This window comes from Gorilla gorilla, chromosome 10, assembly GCF_029281585.2.
Source record: "Gorilla gorilla gorilla isolate KB3781 chromosome 10, NHGRI_mGorGor1-v2.1_pri, whole genome shotgun sequence".
NCBI classification, from domain to species: domain Eukaryota; kingdom Metazoa; phylum Chordata; class Mammalia; order Primates; family Hominidae; genus Gorilla; species Gorilla gorilla.
In genome coordinates, this window is record NC_073234.2 from 43,799,883 (window position 1) to 43,813,053 (window position 13,171).

The 13,171-nt window shown below is 45.9% G+C and overlaps 1 protein-coding gene across 1 annotated transcript in view; it reads right to left on the reverse strand.

The window, feature by feature from the left end:
- Nucleotides 1-11,930, reverse strand: part of KIF5A (kinesin family member 5A) — a 36,635-nt gene extending 24,705 nt beyond the window's left edge. The window contains exon 1 of the mRNA XM_019038154.3: nt 11,526-11,930. Within this exon, the coding sequence (XP_018893699.2) occupies nt 11,526-11,654 (129 nt within the window). The 5' untranslated portion in view covers nt 11,655-11,930. The remainder of the gene's footprint in view (nt 1-11,525) is intronic.
- Between the last annotated feature and the right edge of the window lie 1,241 nt (nt 11,931-13,171).

Genomic DNA, 13,171 nt, shown 5'->3' on the forward strand with positions numbered 1-13,171 from the left:
CAGATGCCAGAGTTTGCAGAGTTTGGGAGATATGTTTTAACTAATCAAGGAAAGTTGTAAACCTTGGCTAGAGCTGGAAATGTGGCTCTAGGTATAGCAATAACATTGCATGAATATATACAGAATTTTTTTTCTAGAAGGAATTATACAAAAGTGTTAACAGTGGTTACTTTGAGGAGAGAAACTGAGAGAAAGGCTTTTATTTTTCATTTTGTATCCTGCATGGTTTACATTTTTAAACTATGTACGAGCATTATATTTTAAAAAGTTTTAATGGCAAAAAAGAGATAATCGTGTATTCTTTTCTTCTTTATATTTCTTTGTATAAAAGAAAACTAATAAATGTTTTTAATATTAAAACAATTAAATTTGGCTTATAGAAAAAAATCCTACCTAAAATATTTATCCAGTCTCTCTGTGGTGAAAGCCTCTGAAGCCCAAGAAACAGAATCCACAAAGGAAAAGAAGTTAGAAAAGTGCTCTCTGTAAATTACCAACTGATAGAACCTTTCTGGAGGACAATTCTATTAAATATTTAAATGTCCATACTGTTCATAGTCTGTACCAGGATTCCAGTGCTAAGATTTCCTTTTACAAAACAACTGCTGGGCTGGGCACGGTGACTCACGCATGTAATCCCAGCACGTTGGGAGGCTGAGGCAGGCAGATTACTTGAGGTCAGGAGTTTAAGACCAGCCTGGGCAACATGGTGAAACCCCATCTCTACAAAAAATACAAAAATTAGCTGGGTGTGGTGGTGCACACCTGTAATTCCAGCTACTCAGGAGGCTGAGATGGGAGAATTACCTGAGCTCAAAAGGCAGAGGTTGCAGTGAGCCAAGATCAGGCCACTGCACTCCAGCCTGGGTGACAGAGAGAGACCCTGCATCAAACAAACAAACAAACAAACAAACAAATAATCAAAAAATCTCTCTATTTTCTTTTCTTTTCTTTTTCTTGAGTCAGGGTCTCATCTGTCATGTAGGCTGGAGTACAGTGGCGAAATCACAGCTCACTGCAGCTGCAACCTCCCGGGCCCAAACAATCCTCCCAAGTAGCTGGGACCACAGGCACATACCACTATATCTGCCTAATTTTGTTTATTTTTTGTAGAGGCAGAGTCTCACCATGTTGCCTGGGCTGGTCTCAAACTCCTGGGCTCAAGCAATCCACCCACCTCAGCCTCCCAAAGTGCTAGGATTACAAGTGTGAGCCACCATGCCCCACCTTAAAAACTCTCATAAATTAGTAACAAAAAGACAAAAACTAAACAGAAAAAGGTGAACAAGAACTAGAAACAAGCAACAGAAGAAGAAATATAAATGTTCAGTAATCATGAAGATGTTCAACATTTTCCAAGAAAAGAAACTGAAATGGTAAAATTTCTTTTCACCTCTCAAACTGGAAAACAAAATTTGCATTGTAATACCCAGTGTAGATGTGGGTTCAAAAAAATGAGAACTTTCATTATTTTCTGGTTGGAGAGTACATCCATATAACAATTCAAAAATGCATAATCAAAAAAGCCTTAAATTTTACATATCCATTGATCTAGAAATTCTACTTCTAAGAGTTGATATCATGGAAATCAAGATTTCGCTACAAGGGTGTTTATCATCACATTGCTTATAATAATGAGAAATTGAAGACGACTTAAAGGAGTAACATTTAGGAGACTGGTTAACCTAAGGAGTGAATTAAATTATAGCATATACATATATTTTATTCCTCACTGTTATTTAAAATAATGCCATAACTGGCTAGGCATGGTGGCTCACACCTGTAATCTCAGCACTTTGGGAGGCCAAGGCAGGCAGATTACTTGAGGTCAGGAGTTCGAGACTAGCCTGGCCAACACGGTGAAACCCTGTCTCTACTAAAAATACAAAAATTAGCTGGGCATAGTGGTGCATGCCTGTAATCTCAGGTACTTGGGAGGCTGAGGCACAAGAATCGCTTGAACCCAGGAGGCAGAGGTTGCAGTGAGCCAAGATCGTGCCACCGCACTCCAGCCTCAGCAACAAAGTGCGACTCTGTCCCAAAAAAATAAATAAATAAAATTAAAATATCATAATAGAACATTAATAAATAGAACGTCAATATATCTCAAAAACACGTTGAAAGAATCCAAACACAAAAGAGCACATACTGTATTACTCCCTTCATATGAAGTTCAAGAATGGACAGAACTTATCTGTAGTGCTAGAAGTCAAAACAGCAGCTACCTGCTATTGTGGTAACAACATACAAGTGGTATTTACAGGAAGAGGATATGAAGGAGCTTTCAGGAGTGACAGAAATGTTCTAGATCTTGATCTGTGTAGTGGTTACATGGGTGTCTACATATGTTATAAAATTTATCAAGCTGTTTGCCTAAGATCTGTACACTGTATGTAAATTATATCACTATTATAAATTATAACATCATAAAATGATGTTATAGTGGCTCTTAAACGTTAAAATATATTAATTAATATTAATTAATGCTCGACCTCACTGTTAATAAGCAAAATGCATATTAAAACTATGAAACACCATTTTTACCTATGGAAGTGGCCAAAATAAAATAGACAACGCATTACACTGGTGAGAATGTGAGTAAATAGATATTCACACATACTGCTGAGGGTACATAGAAATTGGAGCCAACTCTATGAAAGGCAATTTGGAAATAGCCTCACATTTTTAAATGCATATGCTTTATGACCTCCACTTTGAAAAATTTATCCTGTAGACATACTGCACATATGCAAAAAATATTTATACAAGGTCATTCAACTGTTTGTAATAGCAGATGATTAGAACAACCCTTAATGTCCACCAACAGAGGCCTGGTTAAATAATGGCCTATCCCTACAACAAATTATACAGTTGAATGAGATAGCTCATGTACCGTGTAATCCGAGCCCTTTGGGAGGTCAAGGCTGGAGGATCCTTGAGGCCAGGAGTTGGAGACCAGCCTGGGCAACACAGGGAGACCCTGTCTCTACAAAAATTTAAAAAAAATAGCCAGGCGTGGTGGCATGGGCCTTGTGGTCCCAGCTACTCAGCAGGCTGAGGCAGGATGATGGCCTGAGCCTCGAAGGTGGAGGTTGCAGTGAGCCACGATTGCACCACTGCACTCCAGCCTGAGCAACAGAGTGAGACCCTGTCTTGAAAAACAAAACAAAACCAAAAAAGAATGAGATAAATCTTTATGTGCTGATAAGGAAGGGTCTCCAAGACTCCGTTTTGTTTTGGGTTTTTTGTTTGTTTGTTTTGCTTTTTGTTTTTTGAGACAAGAGTCTTGCTCTGTCGCCCAAGCTGGAGTGCAGCGGCTCCATCTCAGCTCACCACAACCTCTGCCTCCTGGGCTCAAGCAGTTCTCCTGCTTCAGCCTCCAGAGTAGCTGGGATTACAGGCGCCTGCCACCACACCCGGCTAATTTCTGTATTTTTCGTAGAGATGGGGTTTGGCCATGTTGGCCAGGCTGGTCTCAAACTCCTGACCTCAGGTGATCCACCTGCCTTGGCCTCCCAATCCTGAGATTACAGGCGTAAGCCACCGCACCTGGCCTAATTTTTGTATTTTTAGTAGAGATGAGGTTTCACCATGTTGGCCAGGATGGTCTCCGTCTCCTGACCTCATGATCCGCCCGCCTCAGCCTCCCAAAGTGCTGGGATTACAGGTGTGAGCCACTGCACCCAGCCAGAATGTTTATATTTTTAGTAGAGATGGGGTTTAACCATGTTGGTCAGGCAGGTCTCGAACTCCTGACCTCAAGTGATCCTCCCGCCTCGGCCTCAAAGTGCTTAGATTACAGGCATGAGCCACCATACCCAGGCTGTTTTTGTTTTTAAAGGTGCAGAATGGATGTATAATATGCTACCATTTGTGTAAAAAAAGGTATGCATGTATATATGTATTTGCTTATAAACGTATAGTAGGTTTTTGGAAAGATCCACAAGAAGTTGCCTTCTGAAAAGGGAACTGTGTGGCTGGAAAAGAGGGGTGAGAAGGAGAAGGAAACAATATAAACCTTTTCATATCCTTTGCATTTTGTCACATGTGCAGGTAAGACATTCGAAAGTTAAATTTTAGCTAGGCATGGTGGTACATGCCTATAATCCTAGCTACTCAGGAAGCTGAGGTGGGAGGATTGCTTGAACCCGGGAGGCAGAGGTTGCAGTGAGCCAAGATCACACCACTGCACACTCCAGCCTGACTCCATCTCAAAAAAACCCCAAAAAAATTGTAAAATAATAAAGTTATGTAAAAATATTTAACAATGGCAAAACAGTAATAATATTTTGTTTGAGAAAAAAGGTTACAAAACAATATATAGTTTATGATATAATCTTATTAAAATTAACATACATATATATGTAGAAAAAACACTGGAAAAATACATCAAATTATTATTAATAACAGTGCTTTTTTGGGGTGGTAAGATATCGGGTGATTTTTAGCTTCTTCGGTGTCCTTTCCTTTGTCTTCAACTTTGTTAACAATTAAAATGTATTAGTGTTGTAATTACATTATTTTTAATATTATTAAAGAAAAATCTACCTTAATTTTGAATTGTAATTAATTTTAAATTGTAATCTACCTCAATGTTTCTCCCACCCAGTGGCCAAGAAACAGAAACAAGCAAAATATGTCTATCTCAAGCCAATGCCTCTCATCTTTTTTTTTTAATTTCCTTTTTCCTTTATTATGTGACATAAGACTTATTGACTTCGTATCAGCATTTAAGTATGTTAACTTTATATAATAGCATTTGGGTTGGGGATTGGTGCATTTCCGGTTGTACGAAGGATAGTTGTATTATATTAGGCGCATAATTATGACCTTATTATTGTCCTTATTTGAAGATTTGTACGATCTCAGGAGATGTATATGGGTTCAAGTTGATGAGGGGTGGAATTGTGATGGTTAATACTGAGTGTCAACTTGATTGGACTGAATGATGCAAAGTATTGATCCTGGGTGTGTCTGTGAGGGTGTTGCCAAAGGATATTAACATATGAGTCAGTGGACTGGGAAAGGCAGATCCACCCTTAATCTGGGTGGGCATCATTTAATCAACTGCCAGTGCAGCCAGAATATAAAACAGGCAGAAAAATGTGAAAAGATGAGACTGGCTTTCTCATCTCTTTCCCACCAACAATCTCTATCCATGCTTCATGAAGCCAGGCACCCAGCCAAAGGGGATTAAATGTAACTCTCAAGCCAATCTTGCCCCTCCCCTCCCCCCACAAACACATGGGCACCAACACACCAACCACCCCACCCCAGCCCCCACACACACTCCCTCAAAACATTCCCAGTTACAGGATCTAGAAGGCTCCACAGACGCATTAAAATGGAGAGCGCTCTCCAAATGCTGAAGCCAATTATAGCCCCTTTTCATCAGGAACCCCTTTACATCAGTCTAGGCTGGGAAGAAAGAAAAGAGCAGACAGGGAAGAAGGAAGAGATTCTCAGATCTGTGAGTCTAAAAGACACCCAAGAGTGGGCTGGGCGCGGTGGCTCACACCTGTAATCCCAGCACTTTGGGAGGCTGAGGCGGGTGGATCACGAGGTCAGGAGATCGAGACCATCCTGGCTAACACGGTGAAACCCCGTCTCCACTAAAAATACAAAAAATTAGCTGGGCGTGGTGGCAGGCGCCTGTAGTCCCAGCTGCTTGGGAGGCTGAGGCAGAAGAATGGCATGAACCCAGAAGGCGGAGTTTCCAGTGAGCCGAGATCGCGCCACTGCACTCCAGCCTGGGTGACAGAGCAAGACTCCGTCTCAAAAAAAAAAAAAAAAAAAAAAAATACCCAAGAGCTAAAAACTGGTGCATTTAGTAATCTCCTGAGCAGGGAAAGCTATGTGACATGAGATATGACTTCAGGAGTTCTGGGAAGGCCTGCTACCTACTTCTCTATTCTTGGCTGAGCTCTAAAATTCCAAGCCCGGCTCTTTATTTCTTTAAGTTTTTTATTCCTTTTAAAATGTAAATTTCTTTTTTCTTTTTTTCTTTCTTTCTTTTTCTTTTTTTTTTTTTTTTTGAGATAGAGTTTCACTCTTTCGCCCAGGCCGGAGTGCAGCAGCATGATCTTGGCTCACTGCAACCTTCGCCTCCCAGGTTCAAGCAATTCTCCTGCCTCAGCCTTCCGAGTAGCTGGGATTACAGGCGCCCGTCACCACGCCTGGCTAATTTTTGTATTTTCAGTACAGACAGGATTTCACCATGTTGGCCATGCTGGTGTCGAACTCCTGACCTCGTTATCCGCCTGCCTCTGTCTCCCAAAGTGCTGAGATTATAGGCGTGAGCCACCATGCCCAGCCAATTTGTTTTTTTAATTTTTATTTATTTATTTATTTTTGAGACGGAGTCTTGCTCTGTTGCCCAGGCTGGAGTGCAGTGGCAAGATCTCGGCTCACTGCAACCTCCGCCTCCCAGGTTCAAGCAATTCTCCTGCATCAGCCTCCCAAGTAGCTGGGACTACAGGCAGCCACCACCACGCTCGGCTAAGTTTTGTACATGTCTTTTAATTTTCTATTGATTATACTCAGGATGAATTAATTTTGCCTGATTTTTTTTAAATTACTGCTCCTTGTACAGCAGGGCTAACCCATGGGCAATGTGCCCAGAGAAAAGTGATCTTTTCATGAAAATAACTAGACCAGTGGTCTTCCACTTTTCCTGCCCATAGACATGGGAAGCACCACCATTATTTACAGCTCTCATAACACACAATACTCTGAATCAGACTGTAGTATGTTGTGGGAGGTTCCTTATCAGAATCTGGGGGAGTATATAGATAGTTAGCAAAAGCCATATCTGATGTTCCTCTCCCCTGCCTCTGCGCAGGCCACTCCATGGACTGTGGATCACAACCTTGATCCAGATTTTCTTGAAGGCAGGGATTCCCTTTAAATCCCCAACACCAAACACAGTCCCTGGCCTATAGGATGCTGATGTAGTTTGGATGTTTGTCCCCTCCAAATCTCATGTTGACATTTGATCCCCATTGTTGGAGGTGGGGCACGGTGGGAAGTGCTTGGCTCAAGGAGGTAAATCCCTGATGAGTGGCTTGGTGCCTTCCCCATGGTAATGAGTGAGTTCTCGCTTTATGAGTTCATGTGAGAGCTGGCTGTTAAAAAGAGCTTGGCACCTCTTGCTCTCCCTCTTTTTCCCTCTCTCGCCATGTGATTCCTGCTCCCTCTTTGCCTCCCACCATGATTGGAAGCTTCCTGAGGCCCTCACCAGAGCAGATGCTGGTGCCATGCTTCTTGTACAACCTGCAGAACTGTTAGCCAAATATATCTCTTTTCTTTATAAATTACCCAGCCTGGGGTATTCCTTTATAGCAACATATAGAGGACTATGACAGATGCTCTTCATAAATATTTGTTGACTAAACATAGATATTGACAAGGAAGGGAGCAAGAAGATACTTGGGATCTGGAGGTTTGGATGAAACAATTAGTAAAAAGGAAAAGTGTTACCCACTTCCAATTTTGTCAAAGCTAGCTTGTGGGGAGATAGCACATAAAATAGTGATAATATCTAACTCTTATTGAGGGTTTACTGTGTGCCTGCCATGTTACAAAGCAGTTTATATGCATTATCTCATTTAATGTTCACAGTAATCCTAGGACATAGATACTATTATTATTACCACTTTATAGATGACAAAACAGGCTCAAAGAGGTCAGGTAGCTTCCCCACAGTCACATGGCTGAGAAATGGTAGAGCACAGTTTCAAATTCAAGCAATCTGATTCCAGACCCACACTGCAAAGTGATCAAAGAACTGAAATGCCAACACTGTGTCAGAGCCTTATCAAGGCTTTTCCTTCTCCTACTCCATATCCCCCCTCCTCACATTTGGGCATTTTTCCAAGTATTTCCAGACAGAACTAAAGCCTTTCATCACTCCCTTTTTCCAACCTCAATCTCATTTTCAGAAGTATGTAATTCTGCCATCCACCCTCTCTACCTCCAGGTAATCGAAGACTCTGTGAGTTGTTAATGAGAAATAGTCACAGAGTCCCTCCTCCTCTTAGAAATGTCCCCGAGATCCAATCTCTCTCCCACCCCCAGCAGTCTAAGTGCTCCTTATAGCCTTCTCTGAAGGGCCTCTCTTCAGAGTCCCACAGTCCAGGGTTCTTTGTCCTCCTTTAATCACACTCCGAGCCTCCCTGGTGTCTCCTCTTCCATTTGTGTATCAGCACCTTTCTGTACTTTTCTATCATGTGTGCTGACTGAAGCTAATTGGGGCTGGGGGTTTAAGATCAGGGGTCCAAAGATGACCAACCTGTTCAACCCTCAGTAAAGCACTTGGTATAAGCTGAACTTCAAGTGCCAGGCCTGATTTCCATAGTGACACCCGTGGGGATTGTTGCCATGGTAATGCTGGAGAGACACTGGCCACAATGAACGTTACTTCTCATCTCCATTTTTCTTTACGAGACTCCCCCAAAGCAAAGGACAGCCCTGCTCCCCACTTCAGATAGCAAATCCCAGGCCACCCCAAACAATACTGATTCTGCTCCAATAACCCTGCAGGTCCCAACCTAGCTTTGCCAAATGAGGTACACAATGGTCCTAGTTTCTTGCATTAAGAACCCATTTAACCATTGGGAGACCTGAGGGAGGTAGCTGTGTACACTTGAATGAAGGGGAAAGAGAAAGAGTGTGTGTATGTATGTGTTTCTTCACTATCATCCCTCCCACATCTGGTACAGATGCAGCAGCCCAGACAGCAGGCACTGGGACACTGCTGAGAAAGACCAAGGCAGAGGAAGACAGACACTTAAATGGGTCTGGCGAAAAAGTCACACTGGATTCTGAGTGTGCAAAAGCAAAACAAGATGGGCACCACACACAGACAGTGACCCAGACACCCTTCTGCTATGACTCAGGCCATTAACTTTGGCTAAGCCCCATCCCCCAGCTTCCTGGAAGAAGTCAGAGGAGTAGGGGAGAAAAAAGGCACACAGAGCTGTCTCTCCAGCTTATTCTCCTACCCTCTAACAAGCAGAACAAAGCCCACGAACAGAAGGGACTCTGAAGCTCAGCGCTGGCCGCAGTGCTGCAGAGGCGAAGGGGAGAGCAGTCACAGGAAGGAGTAGGGGCTGCATTGGGAAAGATTATCTCTCCCACCTTCACTCTTCCCGCACCTTCCCAGACATCCTGAAGCAGCCTCCCCCATTAATTCCTAAGCCAGCTCCCGACCTGGTGGGCTCCAAAAAGAGCTAGAGGAGAAAAGAGAAAAAGGAGTAGGAGTTTCCTTCCCTTGTTGGGACCCTCAAGGGTCTCCTAAAAATCATGTCTCCTGTAGCCCTCATTCCCTAAATGATGAATGAATATTAAGTCTGAAAAAGCAAACTCCAAGGATGTTGCCTAAGACAAAATGGCCCCCCGTAAGCATTTATCTTCAAGTGAGAGATTGACAGGGAGGGCTAGGGTGAGGGAAGGTACGAGCAAGACAAAGGTACAGCCCTACAGATATCAGGCAAAACAGACAAGGAAGATCCAGCTGTGGAGCTGAGATGGAATCTGCATTGGCAGGGGGCCTGGGGCTTCTTTTCATCTTTCCTCCTTGCCCACCTCCCACTGTGTGTCTCTCTTGTTTAGCTGGGCTAACAACAGATCGACACCACACCCCTCTTACCAACATCACCCCCTGCCCCATCCCACTATACTAGGATGGCCCAGAGAGCCTAAAGGAGTTGGTTCAGTCTTACTGGAAAAACCTCCCGGAGCAAGGAAATTGGGCCTAAAAGTTTTGCCCCCCATCATCACCCCCCTCCCGTTTCTCAGCCTTTATGTCTCAGGGGGATCTGAAGCTCCAACTCTCACAACTAATGCTGGCTATCCAGGACACTCTGAGAGGGGTCCTCCAGAGTTGATCCAGGAGTTGTTTTGTGGTTGTTTTGTTTTGTTTTGTTTTTAGCCCAGCCAGACTGAACAGACTGCAGGGCCAGCGAGGTCCCTGAAGCAAAAAGAAACAGAGGCCCTCTCCATGTGGCAAATACATACACACAGAGACAGAGAGAGAGAGAGAGAGACAAAAGCATCCATTTGAGTTAACAGTGTGGGTAAGGGTGCAAGGTGGTGACAGACTGGGGCCCTTGGGGACTGGTAAGCAGGTCTCCCCCGAAGCATGTTTATTCAAAGTCCCATTCTCACTGACTCAGAAGGCCCAGGCTTCCTCCCCTTCTTTCCTTCATTCCTTTAACAAGCCTGTGTCCAGGTGCTCTGTGCCAAGCACTGTGGATAAAGATACATAAGAAGCACCTCTGACCTTGACTGCCCTCGTACATGCCCCTCCCTCCTCAAGCTAGTTTTTGTTTCCTGGCCCAGCACCCCTCAAGCCCTACAGGACTCGACCCCAGATCTTTTCTCCCCACACACAGCCTGAGGTCCCTACCAACCTCAGGGGGAGTGGGCAAGGCCTAGAATTTCCCTTTGGGCCATTACAGATAAAGGTGCAGAACAGAAGCCTGGGTAGGCAATGTGATAGGAAGAGATGGGAGGTTTGCAGTCACAGATTTAGGTTCAGATCCATGGATGAATAGCATGACCTTGAGAAAGTTATTCAAGTTCTTTGGGCCTCAATTTCTGCATCTGTAAAATGGAAATATTGATACTACTTCCGAATGTTGTTTTGGGGGTTAAATAATATACATAGAGTAACAGGCCCACTGTTAATATTAGTTCCCTTAAGATATCCTCCTTGGGTAGGGCTGTCATGATGAGGTAGAGCTGGATGGCTACTTTCTATTGGATCCTCAAGAGAAAGGATGAATAAGCAAGTACTTACTAGGATCTCAGGGTTTGGGCATTTTTCTTTAGGGGGGTCAGTTGGGGAATCTGAAACCCTGAAACTCTTCCTGGGTTGGTACCTGGGACCAAAAGGCAGACCTGACCTTAGGATTCCAGAGGCTCCCCCCAAGATTGGGTGTGGCATCAATGATTTCTTTCCCAGTAAACCCTGCATCAGACCTACTCCCCACAACACACACACAAAAATCCAGGCTACAACTACTTTAGGGAATGATGGAAGGTTTGGTCTTGGAGCCCACTTCCATCCACACTCTGCAGAGACCCTGGACTGCTCACCTCCCATCTAGTCCACCCAAAAGTCTTCCGCCTTACCTTCCGGGAGGTGGGGGTAGAGATCTGAGCCAACAACAAAGGGAAGATGCGCTTTCTCTTGGGGAGCGGGTGGTGGAGAAGGGGAAAACATCAGAAAAACATGGGACTGGTTCTAACGGGTGGAGACGCTGCAGACAGCAGCAAAGGGGAGTTGGATCTCCCGAAGGTAGGAAAGCAGCCCCCTGCCACTCTGCAGACTCGGCCGCTGGCCTGGCCAGGCCACACCCAGCCATCCTGATGCAGGGGAGAGGAGGGGCTGCGGGGAAGAGGATGAAGGATGAGCGGCGGGGAGGGGGAGCAAAGGGACCAGCAGAGACTAAGGCTTTGCGGGGGGCGGGGAGATTCAGCCACCTGCCCCCTCCCCGAATTCCCTCCTGGGCGACACTCACCCCAATAACGACGCTGTCGTCCCCTTGGAAAATGGGGATGAACTTGTCTCCCCGCAGAATCTCAGCCTGGTTCAGGGGCCGGAATCGGCAGAGCACCTTGATGCTACATTCGTTGTTGGTCTCCGCCATGGTGGTAGCCGGCGTGGGGCTGGGACTCTTCTTGGGCTGCAGGGGTGGTGTGTGCTCCAGAGGAGAGGGCTCTCAGCAGAGGCCGAGGCGGAGGACAGGTGCTCAGTCTCTGGGGACAGAGTTGAGGGCGCCCGGGCGAAGCCTGGGGAGCAGGGCCGGGGCGCGCTGTCTCTCTCCTGCGGCAGCGGGATGCGGGCGACCTGGGCGTCTGGTCCTCTCGGGCTCTCTGCCTCTCCGCCCCTCGCGCTGCAGCGCCGCGCTGCGGGCCTGGGCGGGGCCGCGATGGAGGAGCGGGGGCGGGGCTCCCTCCACTGGGGACGCTGGCTCGACGTCGACCCCCGAAGGGTGGAACCTCATCGCTCCTCTCCTCCCTCCCCCAGCCCTAACGTTCGGAGATAACCTTGCCCTCGACCCTTCCCCACCCAACTCACTGCATCCCACCCCTATACCCCCGACCTGTTTGTCCCTCCCTCAGACTCCACCCCCTGGAAGGGATAAGGGGACTGAGGTGGGCCTGTCGCCTGTGTAGCGAAAAGGGTCAACAGATCTCCCTCTCCCTTTATTCCAGGGCATCCCCCAACCCGTCACAGTCCTCTCTCCAAACTGGGATCACACTTCTCATTCTCCCCCTATGCCCATCCCGTGCCCCACATGCACGGAAGCTGGACTCCCAACCCACTCAGCTTTCTGGGGGGACCCCTGCCTGTACTCCTATGGAGTTGGGTGTCATGGGAGGTTCTGGCTACTCCCTTCCCCTTCCACATCCAAAGGTGCACTATACTGTCTCCCCAACGTACACACCAGGTCCCCAGTTTCAGGGAAGATAAACTCCCATTCTGGGTTATGGGAATTCAAAAGCAGACACAATACTTATTTTTGTGTCCTAGGTTGAGGATGGGAGGAAGATGGGTGGGAAACATTTTTGCAAGAGAAAGGGAGTCAGAAAGCAGTGAAGGAGGGGCAATGATGGGGATGGGTAAGGCCAGAGAGACTTTGAAGTCTAAGGCAACTCCGGCATTTGGGTTTCAGGCAAATTCAGATACCTACGGGAGTGTGTGTTTCCTGTCTCAGTAACCATTGGAGGATAGAGTCCCAATACTTCAGCCCCCTTCCCTGGCCAAAAACAAAGGTGTGGGGGAAGAAAAACGAAAGAAATGCCAAGCCCAGAGATTCCTTGTCCTTCCTTCCTTTGGGTCAGACTGCTGCAGCCCCTGGAAAGAACCACCAAGAAGCTGGCCAAATTGATTTTTCTCCACGTCACAGGCCTCTGCTGGCCAACAGAGAGTTGGACTGCAGGAGTTGAGGTTCTAGGCAAAGAGGAAGGGCAGGGTGGATGGGAGAAGGAGGAGGAAAGGAAAGTTCTGCTCAGCAATTGTCTGGTGAGTGGTTAAGGTCACTTAAGACACTGTGGGACAAAAGTAAGAGGCTGATAGCCTGGCCAGACAAGACCTAACTATTCAGAACTCAGGGGGTTTCCCACATTGGGGCTACACCTCAAGGTAGGTTACTACCTTGAA